General features: G+C 37.8%; 1 protein-coding gene across 2 annotated transcripts; it reads right to left on the reverse strand.

Annotated features, from left to right (window-relative positions):
• Window positions 1-491: 491 nt before the first annotated feature.
• On the reverse strand, window positions 492-12,313 carry LOC146487790 (macrophage metalloelastase-like). 2 transcript variants are annotated; one of them, XM_085127332.1, is made up of 5 exons: window positions 10,488-12,313; window positions 3,889-4,097; window positions 2,905-3,367; window positions 2,445-2,730; window positions 492-1,782 (listed from the first exon to the last, which is right to left on the reverse strand). In XM_085127332.1, the coding sequence occupies exons 2-5, from the start codon at window positions 4,009-4,011 to the stop codon at window positions 1,392-1,394; spliced, it is 1,263 nt and encodes a 420-aa protein (XP_084983458.1). In that variant the 5' UTR covers window positions 4,012-4,097; window positions 10,488-12,313; the 3' UTR covers window positions 492-1,391. The 2 variants fall into 2 exon arrangements, with proteins under 2 accessions (XP_084983458.1, XP_084983464.1); XM_085127338.1 differs by lacking the exon at window positions 10,488-12,313 and adding an exon at window positions 4,743-5,234.
• Window positions 12,314-15,620: the final 3,307 nt, after the last annotated feature.

Consider the following 15,620-nt stretch of genomic DNA (forward strand, 5'->3'; position numbering starts at 1 on the left):
AGCCACAACTAAAACAAAAGTTAAATAAGTAGTAAACAAACAAGTGAATATACAAAACAAAAAGGATTTGCAAGCTGATAGAAATTAAAGGATTGTTACAAATTTACAAGCTTTTCATTATTTCAAGAATTGAAATGTCTCATAAGAGAGTGAAATGAATAAACGGTCAGCTAGGATTTTTCGGAAAGCCAACAGCACCTCGGAAATTCAGAGATTAGGGATCTAAAACTTTTCTATGACTTAAAAGTTCAACATAAGAATACGAACGGATGAAACTGTGTTTGCGTACAGAAAAACAACCTTTAAAGGCCCGAAAACGATCTTTGGACCAGAAAGCGACATTTGAAGTATCTATCTTAAATATTTCCGTTAAGTTTCCCCGATTTGATGAGGAATACTGGCTTGTTCACTCGACAGGGCCTGCAAAAATTAGTACACTTTACCATCATGTAAGACTGTATAAAAAGGAAAAACCATTCCGTTTGCTTTGTTTTTATTTGTTCTTTACTCAGAATAACATTTTACTGTAATAAAAGCTTTTCTTAGAACTCCAATGTCATACTTTTTGAAAATAAAGTTCATTTGTTGTTCGATTCTTTTCATGTCAGTATTTTCTACAAGAAATCTATTCTTGAGTTGAGGGCTCGGAAGCAAAGTGGGCCAACTCAGAAAACTAACCGTCAGCAAAGCGTCGTTGGTCGTTGTTTCAGAACCACAGGAACGTTCATAGAAATAAAAACTATTTTTTTTTTGGTAGTGGGTAAATTTTTATTGCAGCAATTTTAACCAAAATAGACGATTTCCAGATTTTTACTATAGGATAACCCATTTTGCTTTGAGCCCGAGCATTTGTGTTAGCAAAATATATAAAGTGAAGTGAAGTGAAGTAGCATGCACTAAAGACATGCCCTGTCATACGTGCAATGCGATCACCGAGAAAATCTAGAATGTGTGGAAAATAGTTCTTAGTCAGAATTGTCCTCCATACTGTCAATTTTGATTTTTTTAAAAGTCATACGAAAAGAGTACAAGGTCAAAAAACCTAAAAGCCTTTCAGAAACAAATCTTTCGTCAGTGATGATTGTATAAAGGAGAGAGCCCAAAAATATAAAACAGTGGTCCAGCTTAACAACGGCTCGTTTTAGAGCTCAGGATTAAGTATTAAGTATTTAATTTTGGCTGCGATGGCTCAGTAGGATGAAAATGGATTGCAACTTGAAATAATTGGATAATTGTTGCACGTTTTCCCCCTTTGTCTTGGAAAAACAAATCACTTAAAACTGATTATTGTTTGTGAAGTCACTTGATATTTTTTTCTTTGTACTCTAAGAAAAAACGTTGTACAGTTTTGAACAAAACATAGCACAAATCTCAGTGGCAATGCCCTCTTCTCATTTATAACTTAAGTGAGAACAACCCAACCAATGGCTAGTAAAAAACGTTTTTGGGAATCCTTTCTTCACTCCTTTATACCACTGGTGTTTCAGAGCGTAGTAGTCGCCACCCTTTAAGAAAAACACTCTTCTTTTTTTCCAGTGAAAAGCAGCATCCAGGTCATTAGGGAGTCCTTTCCAAGATACAGTGATCATTTGTGGATATCCTTGGTCAATAGACCCAGCAGACCAGTTGTATCGCCAATATTTGTCACCTTTGAAGAAATAGGCGTGGTCCTCCCCAGGCCGATCTAAGGCTGCATCCATGTTGTTGAGTTGTGTCGGCAGGTTGAGTTGAGTGATATTCAGTGGTCCTTCAATTACAGTTGTATCACTGAAGATCCAATATCTGCACGAAAAGACAAATAGAACAGTGATGATTAAATATTCTTACATGCCCTTTTGAAATAATCATCTCAGTTTCCTTTGATATTTTACGCAACGTCAAGTTAAGCCAAAGGCTAACCGATGTCAAAAACAAAATAAGATGCTATTTCATGGCGTACATAAAAGTAATGAAAAGCACGGTTTTCAATGATGTGTTTTCTGCACTGCGCTTTCATTGGTCAAATAAAATCAATTTTTTTATTTTGTTTTATATGATACTATCAACCGGTTCCTGATTCTGCCCTATCGGTTGCACTCGACGTGATGAGCAGAAACTAAGTACGAAAAAAAACTTTTAATACATTTAAGTCCTCAACCATTCTTCAGAGAAGCATGCAACGAGGCTTAGCGTGTAGAATTTGGTTCAGGTTTCAGTAGTTTAAATTTTAAGGTAGGAGCTTCGCGTTTTCCGATACGAGTTTTAGTTCCATCTTATGCTATGAAGTTTCGAAAAGGAACCCATGCCCTTTATAACCCTATATTAAAACAGCAAAGAGCCTTCAGGTTGTGGCGCAGCTACGTTCAGCAGAAGTGAAGTCAGTTAGTGTTTTCTAAGAGTTCTCAGTTAATTCCTTTTTGTCCGTCGATCTGTAGACGACATGATGACAACTTTTATTCACTTACTTTGATCCCTTGAAGAAGTACGTCTTTCCATCTTGGTGGTGTGTAAGAGCAGCGTCGATGTTATCCTCCATTCCCACCCAATGCGCTCTGATCTTCAGGGCTCTAGTTGCACCTGATCTCCGAAGCTTCCAAAAATACGCGCCACTGAAGATGTACGTGTTACGATCACTGGTTCTTACTGCGGCATCTATTCTCTTTACAGAGCAGACGCGTGGCACAGGTTCGTGAAGCAGGGGAGGGGATGGTGGGGGTATAGGTCTGGTTACCGTTTCGGGGTTTGGAAGACCTGACAGAATAGGAAAACAGGAAATGAGGGTACAATGGCAGAAAAGTGCTTTGTTTTAGACTATCTAGAAATCCATTCAAATACACTTAAGACGTATTGGATCTAACGAGACAATGTGGGTGGCTAATCTTAGATTAAATAATCTATCGACGTGAAATATCGAATTAAACTCACCATAAAGATGCTGTATGCCATCTATATCATCTTTTGCTAACTTCAAGTTTGGCATATATCCTTTGTACACCGGCAGCATAACAGAATCAGGGCGATAGGTGTGGTCCAGTCCCAGACTGTGGCCCACTTCATGAACGGCCACCCACAGCAAATCCACCCCGTCCCCACCATTGACGGTAAAAGTTTCGTCGTCATCAAAATGGACGTCGCCAGCAAGTCCCAAGTTGTTGAATGGAGAAAACGTATGCGCTAACTCCATTCCAGGCCCGTCTGTTGGATGACCGTCGCCATGGTAACCAGTCACGAACTTGAAGTTTATGTCAGCTTTATTTCCTGGTGATGTGACTCGTGTGAAGGTCAATTGACTGGCATTCGACCACATTTGTAGTGCTTGCTCTATTGTGCTCTCAATATCTTCCCTTCTCAAGTCTGGTGAGAAGTTTTCAATTGCATAAGTCAAGTCCTAAAACGGGATAGATAAAAAAAATGCTAAAGAAAAAACATTAAAGCTCCCAGTGCACGCAGCCTTAAAAGGTGTCCCCTTATTGCGCTAGGATAGATCGTTTTCTTGTCACCATTACTGAATGCTAGATTAGAAGAGATGTCCCATTAAAAGAGGTTTAAAATGGCTCGAATTTAACTGTTTGCAAGTGAATGGGTCGATAGTGAATGGGCTGGGTATCCTCGTCATTTTCCAGCGTATTTCAAAGAGTACTCATGTACATACCCCAGACATGAAATTGGTTCGCTTTGGTTGACTAGCGTTTACAAAGGGGCTCGATGACATGTTCATCTGTTTAAGTTAATTTTGAATCAGTACGTTGAGTTATAGATGGATCTGGAGCAGATGAAGTTAGCCCGAGACTCTAGCACTTGAGTGCCTCTAGTTTACTGTTTTAATTATAAGAATTGATGATGCCACAAATTAAACTACCACTGCAAAGCCTGGACTGAAGAAATACTGCTAGCTACAAGTAACGATACCTTTGAATTCCAAATCGTTCCCTCTAGCGTGTATCGCTTTACTCGCTTTCCCGTTTGAAAATCCTTCGTCCCACATCGTTCCTGTTCGGGTGATTTCAGTGCTTCCTCGTCGGTTCTTTTCATGTAATATCCAGGCTATAGGAATAATCCCTCTCATTGAACAGCCCCGCCGCGGCTCGAGGCAGGAAGCCATTACGATCCACATAATCCTATTAAGAAAAGAAGCCGTGGTTACGTTACGTTTGCTTCATTTTTTACAAAAACGTACTGAAATACGTAATGGATAAGATAAATAAAGTTAATGGACGGACAAACCATCGAAGTAGCTAACAGCTTCTAAAAACAACCAGTACATGCTGGCAAATTGAACTGAGCAGATAAAGAAATCGAAAGAAAGTATACTTAGAAGTAGTACATGAAAAAGTTTGATGGTAGACTCTGATAGACATTTGTTTTTTTGGCTAGCTTCTTGGAATAGAAATGAACGACCATCATTTTAAAATTTCGTTACTCAAATAATTTACACGTACTACAATAGGTTTTTTATATTCAGAATTTTAAGAGTAGTATATGTTCTTAACTTATTATTCTTAACTTCATTATTAAGCCCCACTTCTGCAGTTTAATATTAGTTAATTGTTTATATCAATTTTTGTTCCTGTAAAGCGCATTTGCCATGCTTACATGGAATTTGCGCTATGCAAATTTTAATTTTAATTATCAATATTATTATTATTGTGACTATTAACTTGCATCAGCAATAGTTTTTGGGAGGGCTCTTATTGATAGCAGGGACATTCAGTCACTGATGGTGTGACTCTTAATGAACAAAGGCCTCAAAGTTATGTACATACCACAAACTTTCCTTTCAACTTTGTTCTCTCCAATGGCTTACTGATTACTAATTTCACGGTCATAAAAAGAGAAATTAAAAGAACAATTTTCCGAAACAATTGTGGCATCTTGTAGTCACAGCAAATTCAAAAACTGAAGTGCACTCCGTCTGTTTCTGCGAAACTTAAGACATTCAGGTTATATCAGTAAGAAAGGCGATTCAAACCTTCCAACTCTCGGTTGATGTAAGTGTGGGAGAGTGTGGACCTTTTTTAATCTTTTATGTGGTTTGAAACTTGTTATGACATAATATTAATCTTAATTAGAACAATAACTAACGTTTATTTTTACGCTTTAATCCAGGGCGTGTTTGTCGTTTAGGTTTCTTGTCGCTGCCTGTTTGCATACATGAACAATACTGAATGACCTTCTCTGTCCTTTCTTTGTACAGAATCGCGACACATGAATAAAAATAACCACAACTCTAGGAATCCACAGAAATTATTTTATGACCTCGAGATACTATCAGAATCTTATGAACTTCGAGAACTATTTTTAGTTTGGCGGGCGATCAATCAAAAGAATTTAGCCAATCAAGGTGTTAGCAAAACAGATACCAATGATACAGAGTAAAGTATTTTTTGTATGTGAGATAAGTAAGTTCTTATATAATTAACGTAACTGAAACTTGGGAAAGATCGAACTTCAAAAAAATAATAATCTGATGATAAAAAATACACTGAATATTTTCTTTCGTCGTTTCTTGTTTTAAATCAAATAGAGAGCAAATTCATTTGACGCACACAGCAAAGCAAACATGAGCTAACATGGTGCGTGAGCTAACAGCCACGCAGTTTATTCCTTTTTGGTTAGAACTATTTGATGCAAGAATCCAAAATGATCCACTGATAAACCAGCTTTTATAGATAAATACAAGAGAAAACGTCTCTTGATAAATAATAATTTTTAAAATTTAGTAAAAGACGAGAAAACGACAACATTTGTTTCGTGTCGGAATGGTGAAATGACGGAATCAGTGGAACCTTTACTGCTATATAAGGTTGCGTCTTATTGACCATATTTCGGAATAAGAATAAGCGGAATAGCTGTTAGATTTCTCTTTTTTAGTAATTTGGGAAGGCATTTCTGCAAACTCACCATATGATAATTTAAGAGCCGTTTCGTACCTCTTATGAGAGATTTCTGGGCATCGTTGTATGTATTCGTATTCCAGTATAGGGTCAATCGAACACACCCTAAGTTCTTGCCTAGATGTTCTCGATCAGTATCATTCTGCATACTACATAAAAATATGTGAACATCTAGCCGGTGCAGATTATCCGCCTTCAACCGTCATAATTTGCCTGATTTAAGGTAACTTTCTTTCTTGAGTATAAAAGCCAACTCAATATAATTTTCACCAAAGTCTCCCTGGTATTTGGGTTCAATGACACAGTAGTGTTCATTTACCGCTAGGGCGCTGATATTGTAAAGTTTGTCTCATTGACGAGAACGTAGGCTCAGTATCCGTCCGTAGTAAGTCCATTATTTTCAGTGGTACAAATCAGTATTTTCGCGAACAACTAGACTCCAGTTTATAAAAAGTTTGCCTTTAGCAGGTTAATTTTTCGTATATTTTCATATTGCAGTTCAAGATTAAGCTCTCTGTGTGAAATAACCGGAATTTTCTAAAACTAAAATTTAGAGAGCTAGTTTGAAAGAGCCAAGGAGAGAAGTTCGAAAGATGCTTTTTCAGTTTATTTAGGGCAACAATTTGGCGACATTTTTTTATAAGGGCAATTATGCTTGTTTGCAATTGTTTCCCGATGACAAGTAGAGTTTGAAAACATTTATGAACATAAAAGAAACCGGTTAAAATATAAAACGACGTGCTTTTCTTCTCGTGCAAAAAATTTTCCTTGAAGGAATTTAGTTCATTATGTAAATAAAATCATTCGTTTTGTTAGTTAGCCCTTGACGACAATTCATGAATCATACATGAACTTGTGTGAAATATTTTTGACGCAACGGTAAGTTGGCCGGTATCATGTATAAACTGGGATGGTTTGTTGTTAACATTAGTGATAATTTTGATATTTTACATAATCAAGCAATTTCATGTAGTTTGTGGGGTGTTTTAAGAAGAATTATAACATTTGAAAAAGTTAATATACAAGAAAAACACTAGAGACAATAAAGAAAATTGTTTTTTCTTCATGGGCAAACATTTTGATTTAAGGAATTTAAACTCATTATTCAAAACCAGAAGCATTTTATTCCGGTGTATTGTGTCAGCCATTTTAGCCCACTTCCTGTTTTCACGATGTGAAATTCATTTTACGTACTCACTGCTGTAAACAATGAATGGGTTGGGTAGGAAATGAGCAAACCGGAAGTGTTTTCAAAATTGTATCTGTGGCGATCAAGCGTTGTAAGTCGTTTCCTGAATCCTCTTACACGTTTTGCCCAAATGATTTTCATTTAAACTATTTTTAAAGCACTACAATGGCGACACGCTATTTTAAGTCGTTTTGCGGCTCAGGTCCTGAAGATCGTGTATTTCGCTCAATGTTGAAATCTCAGAATGCGGAAGAAAACAAATAAATCAAATATGTAGTGGTTCGTTTTTGCAGACTGTTAAATTTTTATTCTTCCATCTTAGAGAGTTTTCCCAATTTTTCAAGGGCACTCAACTTAATGTTAGTTCTGTGTTCCCAGGTTGTTTTGTGTCCTTTTAAAGGAATGTTATTTTTATCATAATGATTTTCATTTAAACTATTTTTAAAGCACTACAATGGCGACACGCTATTTTAAGTCGTTTTGCGGCTTAGGTCCTGAAGATCGTGTATTTCGCTCAATGAAGACATCTCCGAATGCGGAAGAAAACAAATAAATCAAATATGTAGTGGTTCGTTTTTGCAGACTGTTAAATTTTTATTCATCCATCTTTGAGAGGTTTCCCAATTTTTCAAGGGCACTCAACTTAATGTTGTCTTCTGTGTTCCCATTTTGTTTTGTGTCCTTTTAAATGAATGTTATTTTTATCCTAATGATTTTCATTTAAACTATTTTTAAAACACTACAATGGCGACACGCTATTTTAAGTCGTTTTGCGGCTCAGGTCCTGAAGATCGTGTAATTCTCTCAATGTTGAAATCTCAGAATGCGTAAGGAAACAAAAAAATCGAATATGTAGTGGTTCGTTTTTGCAGACTGTTAAATTTTTACAGTATTCATCCATCTTTGAAAGTTTTCCCAATTTTCAAGAGCACTCAACTTAATGTTGTCTTCTGTGTTCCCAGGTTGTTTTGTATCCTTTTAAAGGAATGTTATTTTTGTCCTGATATTTGCCGTTCCGATCGAAAAAGAAAGAAATTAGTTTCCAGCTTGTGAAATTTTGAGACGACATTTTGCCGACGAAAACTTTAGATCAAGACCTAACGAACATATATCCACTCTGTCTGCCGATTGAATAAACCGTTGTGTGTCGCCTGATTTTTGGCCTTTCAAACTATTGTTTTGTAGAGGTCCTTCTATTTTAAGAGCTGATTAATTTAAATATAGAAGGATTATCTAAAATAGATCACCCTGCGTGCATTTTTCTGACTTCCATTTTTGATGGGACCACATTCAATTTTAAGAGCCTAATGCTAATCAGTATATTGTGTACAGCAATGCACTATCCATCACATCTATTGATTTCGAATGGTTGCCTTACTGCTCAGAAATATGACACAAGACTTAATTCCACTGACCAAATTACTAATTTTCTTTTTGGATACCAAAAGCACTTGCTAAGTTCTGCTTTCTCCGAATAGTTTTAAACCGTGCAAAAAATATCCTTGAACTAGTAGGCACCACCCATAGGAAACCCGAGTATCTCGAGATGCGCAGAACGTCTGCGTAGTAACAAAAGTAGCCACAGTCCTTAAAGACATCTTCTATAAACTAATATAGTTTGAGTGTTGCTGAAAATTTTAGGGAACCGAATTTTATTGGCTTTACGAGAATGCTAGCTGAGTTTTTCCTTATTTCTTAAGACAAATTTGCTCCTTCAAAAAATAAATTAATGAAGAGAATTACTTTTCCACTGTTACACAATTTCGAGCTGACATTTCGCCTAAGGACTTGTAGATTTTCTTTAGTTTTACACTGAACTAAATCCCAATATCTGAGGCGATTAAGCTCATGCAAACATATATACAGGCTAGGCCTTTCACGATTGCGCTGAGCACCTTTTGAGCACTTTTTTGAGTTTGGAGCACTCAGTTTTGCATTTTGAGCACCCTTGAGCACTTTTTCGTACTTTGGGCAACATTTGAGCAATATTTCACATTTCGAGCAAATTTCGAGCAACATATGTCTTCTAAAACATTTTAAAGCAAAAATTGTGTGTCGCTCGCAACGAGAATCGTGTTCCAGGTCTTAAATTTGAATAACTGATGTTGTCAAGAATAAAAGGCTGTTGTCATTGAAAGGCACGTGGACTTATCCTTACTGAGCGTGAGAACGTTCGAAACATTGCTTCTAATTTGCTGCGATAACGGCTGCAATGGCAGCCTCTTCGTCGGCTGCCATATTTGTTACGCAATGTTTACTCGGCCAGGACCGACGGGGTTTTTTTTATGCAGACAATCCGAATTATTCCTAGCATTCCGTACCAACCATTCTTATTCCAGAATTGTGGATAAAGAAACGCGCCCCTAATACAGGCCGACGTGGACCGTTGCAATTGAATACTCCTGATATCTGCGTCTTTTGCATAAATGGTCTAACAAAACTCTTTGTCAATACATTTTCGATATCAATAGCATTATGCTGAGAAACAAAACACTTTTGCGAAAAAAAGTGTAAATTTGGAAACATTTTTGTGGTTGGCAGCAATTTTTTGCCTGAAGAGCTCAAAACAATAGACCAAGCATAATCACTTGTAGCCGCTAAAATTAGCTCCACTAAGTTCGTTTACCGCATTCCTGAACAAATAATTATGCTCTCTGCTAGCATGATCAGTTGTAAGTAGATCGTCGTTGGTTTTGAATCCGTTTTACGTTTTGTTAATCTCCTTCCAACTATACAATAACATCTTTACTTCTCAGTTTTAGACCACAAAAATTCTGAGGAATCTTGATCAAGGGGCTGAGGGAGGTGGGGGGGGGGGGGTGTTAGGGGTGTTGGGGGCGAGGGGGTTTCGCAGTTTGTATCACCGGCGAGTCAAAATTGAACTGACCAGTCGACTTCAGAAGCCCTGATTTGTAAGTTCGTATGCTTGTGTTGAGACCAAAATTGATATCACGAATGAGGAAGAAAATGTTTTGAACTGTTTAGGGTGGTGTTGAACTAGATTTGAAAAAGATCTTTGTTGCAGAAAGAGAAATGTCACACCAGTAAAGGTACTTTCGTTCTATGATCCAATAGTGATGATGAGGCGGTACGTAGTTTATCAGTGACGGCAATTTATCACATACATCTTATCAGCGTTTACTGATTTATATGCAATCAATATGAATGATAATGGACATCTAATCCATAAAAGTGATCATGATATGAAGAGTGAGAAAACTCCACTGAGTGTTTCGCTCCTCAGCCTTACGAGCAACAGCGCACTCTACCAGTTCTTGTCCCAGTGAACGAACATTTTCTAGGAACGATCTGTTTGCAAAACGACGCACATGAGACACAATTTTTAGTCCCAAAGAAACAAGTTTTACATGATTTATTTTGCTATTGCTTCCTGAATTTCAAGGAGCTTTTAGAAGATTACTTACTGTGAAGTAAAAGCATTCGATGGAATGTTGACTCCGTGCCAGTGAGAAAACAACTTGACCAAACTCATTGACGTCATGAACAACTTCGAAAACAATTCCGTTATTGGCCGTTATTTACCCGGGCCATTTTCTTGACGCACGTTCAGTAAATCTGTTCGCAAACAGTTTGAAGTTAAATAAACCTCGGTATTACACAAGCGCTGCAATTGACGCATTAATGAACCTAATCGTTGTTGCATTGGAACATTCAGATCCGGACTGTCAAAACGTACAAAGATTTCTCCATAAGAGATCATATCACTGTTAGCATAAATTGTTAGAGCTCAGGGATGGCTGGTATCACATGACAGAAATGCCATGATCACTTATCCTCTCGAGTCCCTATTGATCTTACAAAGGGCACCCAATTCGTGGCCAACCAGAACATTTGAGCAAGATACTTAGAACGCTGTTTCCTCTCTTTCTCTTCATGGTAACACAAAACCCCGCAAAACTTAAGAACAAAAATTCATCTTCCAAATCGGCACTGTTTTTCCCCACGAAATCAACGAACGCTTTACATTCGAGTAATTTATTCTTCAATGTTTTCACGTTAACATACTCCCACCGCGCAATTTAGTAGGTCCACTGCTGACTATACAAACAAAAACAACCTACAATTCCTTGATTCACTTTGACGAAGGTCTCACGTTCGAAACGTCAGCACTCGAATCTCTTTATGATGGCCAATTTACCTTTAGCCATCAACTCTGTTGATATACCAAACATTCCTCTGTTTCCAGATCGTTTCTCGTCATTTCAAAGCGGGCCTATTTGTATAAGCTAATAAAGTTTGATCTGCTTGGATGCTTGAGCTGAGAATGAAGTTGTTAAAAGTTTTACACGGTGAAGGAATTACATTCACCAAATTTGCAAGCTGGTCTTGGCTTTACGAAAATTCTAGCTCACCCTGTTTCGCATATTTTTAACGACATATTTGTCTCTTCGAAAGCAAAAGGAATTAGTTTTCCAGTGTTACAAAGTTTTAAGCTGACATCTTGCCGAAGAAAGCTTTAGATTTTCTTTTCAACTCTTGAAATCCGAATTTCTGATTCGATAAATATGGCTACCCGAACAAATATCCACTGAAATGACCTGTTGGGTGTCCCCGTCCTATATTATTGACTATCGTTTTAGAGCTAATTAACGCCAGTATCGTAAAACTCTTGGCTGCTAACATCATGTAATTATCTCAGTTAAGACGAATCATACACCGTTGTGCTGACAAAAGATCACCATCATCATTTTTTTAAGGCAACAAAGTTGATCTGTTGTAGTGGTATATCATATGACTGTGTATCAACGGGCTGACGTTTTTGCCATTACATCAGCCAGGTTTAGTTTGATTGTCATTCTTGAGTAAGGCAACTTAACATTCCATCTGTTACACCCAGCCAAAACATACGTGAAATGATGCACCTATCCTGAACGAAAACAATATTTGTTTCATATTTTGTCGGTTTAGTATCACGGATTTACGAGTTAGCTACTGGCCGTTGCAAACCTTTGACCACACAAAACGCTAAAAAAAAAAAAAAAAACCGCTGAAGTAGCAGTCGATCCCTCTAAGCAATACTGCGCCAGTAGAATTAGTAATTCTGTGCTGGAATTTTGTTTTGAAACACATCCAGACCGATACTTTAAATGATGATCATGTCGAATCATGAGTGCTCAGGAAGTCCTGGAACGTGGCATAGTGAACGATATGGTTAAATATTGCTCAGTGAAAACTGTTTCAGCAAATGAAACAGTAAAATTCTCGCGTAAGAAAAACCCTAAAGATTTTACCAAAGGGCAACAACATAACAAATGTATTCGAAATGTACTAAAGAAAAATTTTTATCTGTGGCTAAAAGTTGTTTTCACCCGGGTGTTGGAAAGCACGTAGACGGTTTTTTAAAAAAACAAAAACAAAACAAAAAGATGATGCTGTTGAATAACAGCTATTAGCACAATATGTTGATGCTTTAAAGAACACTTTGACAAGGAATGTTTTGGAAGTCGGATTCACTGATAGTGACATTGTATTAGATTTCCTGTAAACCAGACGAAAACGAAATCAAATCAACAGGATTGAATCGTGCAGATAACTTTGCTTTATGCCTTAGTCTCCTTTTGCCAAATGTGCAGTACTTCAGTTTTACCGACCAATATCTCTCGTCTGGTGCACTTGTTGAATATTCTGAATTCCAAAGCGTTCAGTGAATATTTTTTAAATATATTTTTTTAAAACTCGTATAAATTCGTTCCTTCATTGTATTTAATATCAAACTTCACTGATTCGATTTAAGTTTTGGACGAGAGTTTTGACCAAGCAATGATAAAAGTGAATGCGGGGTAAAATGGAAAAATTATTCTGTCAAAGTTCCTGACGTTTACTGGAACATTATACAAATATCTCGCGTTAATCTTTGCTAAACGTGCGTGAAATGCGCAGACTGAAGTGCAATCCCGCAAAAACATACCATTTTTGTTGATTAACCGCTCGATATGTCGCGGGTGGGCTTAAGCCATGCAAACTGCTGAGCTAGCTATAGTGAATGAATACCGCTCCGGAAACAATATCCAATTTGTGGTGCAAGATTTGAGGATCAGCACCTCCGGCACTTGAACAATACAAATCAAGCTGGAATCGAACCAGACCGATACCTATGACCGAGATGCGCCGGCCATCCTTACCTACTACCGCAGACGATTAGTCTGATTGCTTTTATGTATTAGCAAAAGACTATACTGAACATGATTTTCAAACCCTAAAGAGTTTTCGAAACAGTCAGGCTAGCCAAAGGTGTTTAGTGATCCAAAGCAGAGAAAATTAAACTCTTTCCTGGTGTCTAGCTGCAATTCATCGATACTTCCAGGAGGTAGCCCTACCAGAAGTCATACAGTAGTCTTGTAACTAACCGAGCAAACATCCTTGCTCAAAAGCAGCTTTAAACGTTTAGTTTCACAGCTAATTGAAAAAGAAAAACGACAACGACAACGACAACAACAACAACAACAACAACAACAACAGAAATGAACTTTGCCGTCTTCAGGACTGATTAACCGAGATTTTCTTCAGTACAAAAATATATTTACAGTTTTAGCCTAGAAAAATCAGTATCGATTGAACTGATGAAAGTCATGTCGAATATAACAAGCGACGCATTGCGGTGTTAAGATTGGGTCCGCTTGCCTAATGGGAATTTTAGTTCTTGCAGTTCTAAGCAAACGTGCGACGACGCACCGTCGTCGCAACCAATATGCGGTTGACGCAATGACAATATGAAGTTTGTATTTTTATTTTTCCCATGAAAATGTTAGTTCTGAGCAAGATCTTCACGAGGTCAATGCCTCAGGGCATCGCCACTCTAGAATACGGGCGTATTTACTCGACCAAGCGGCGATGGGCGCTTATAGTTCCTTTCAATGATTTCACTGATTAAGTCATGCTGCCGAACTTTTGACATTTTACTGCAGTTCTCAATAAACCCGGGGTATTTCTGCTAACCTCTTAATTCGCACATGCTTTTTGATGAGGATTTTAAGTGGGCGCTTGCGGTCAGTTCGAAGGTATAGAGATTATTCGACTAGTTTTGTAGTGTGCGTGCCTTTTTAACTGACCCGGCACTGACAAATGATAACTCAGTTGATTGTTTAGTTTCTCTGTGATATCTAAAATTACATGGTATTTTATTTTTTCTACAACTAATACATTGAATCACTTTTCACAGCAGTTTTTCATCAGAAGTCGCTAATTTGAGACACTCCTTTGCAAACCACAGTTTACAGACAAACTTTCCGTCGAGGGCGTCCCTCGGTGAAAAAATATCGCGTGCCCAGTGCACTGAAATCATTACATGAGTAAGACCACTGAACGAAACATTAATCACGCGAATTTCATACGCGATTTACATGCAGAAAAATCCGACTGGCTTTCCGGGTTAAGGCGCATGTTGATCAATCATTTGTTATCAGTGATTAGTGAAGGAAGGGATTAAAACTTCAAAACGGACGAACCAGGGAGTTTTCATGACGAACTAATCGGCGAACGAGTGCCAAGTATCGAGTGTCTCAGTTTCTGTTTCAGCTGAGGAACAACAGGCCAAAACAGACGTAAAGAAACTGAAACCATATCATGACCACAAGCATGGAACGGTATTGCTCAGAAGCTTCCATTGAAAACGTATCAACACTTAGTGCAGCAAAATATGTGTACCTGAATACGCACAGGAAAGTACAGCCCAGTGGCTTCTTGGACTGAAAACATGAAAAACTACCACGACGTAATAATCCGGTGCCCCAGAAAGTTCCATTCGATTGATCAAACCGTGACTACAGGAATTTATCTACCCACTTAAAAGTTTGAAATACATAGTACGGCATTATAAGCTCAGTTTAATTAAAACGCAATCCCACTATTATGTTCGGCTAGCCCACGATCCACAGAAGACTAGCCGATAACAATCGAGACAACTCTAACAGGCAAGCCGGAGATCTCAGTTGTCATATCATGGACAGTTCATTTTGGTGCCAGTCTGTCTTTGTCTCGTTGGTGCTTTGTCAGTGCCATTTCGATTGGACATTACTTAATGTGTGCAAGGAGTTCGAAACCAGCAGTTTTTTTTGACTGAGGAAATCGTCCAGATTACTTCTGCTTTGTTTTTATAACAGAACAATATTTCAAGTATACGTGTTTTTCTGTAATGGGCTCTTTGGAAAACATCCAGATTCTGCTTTGTTTGTACAAGCGAAAAATATTTTAAACCTGTTTTTTGGCAATGCTCTGTGAGTTATCAGCGTAGCAAGTTCACAGGAAATACAGAAAACGTGACTAAGGTTTTAATTTTTGTGACGTAGTCTTTTTTTCCCGATTTTTTCACGATGCCGACCTTTTGGTGACCTGAGCTGATATCTTAGATTTCAGTTACTGATTTTAGTTGCAAGACATGTTTAAAGCGGTGTTCCTCAGCCCGGGGAAGGTACTCGACCGAAGCTTCGTTACGTCCGAAGGCATCTGGACACCGTCTTGAAGCCCCAACAATCTTTGATTTTCAGTACGCGATCTAAGATAAAATGTTCGGATGTCGTGCTCCCATACAAGGTTATACT

Source organism: Pavona decussata, unplaced genomic scaffold (assembly GCF_977016875.1).
Source record: "Pavona decussata unplaced genomic scaffold, jaPavDecu1.1 SCAFFOLD_13, whole genome shotgun sequence".
NCBI lineage: Eukaryota > Metazoa > Cnidaria > Anthozoa > Scleractinia > Agariciidae > Pavona > Pavona decussata.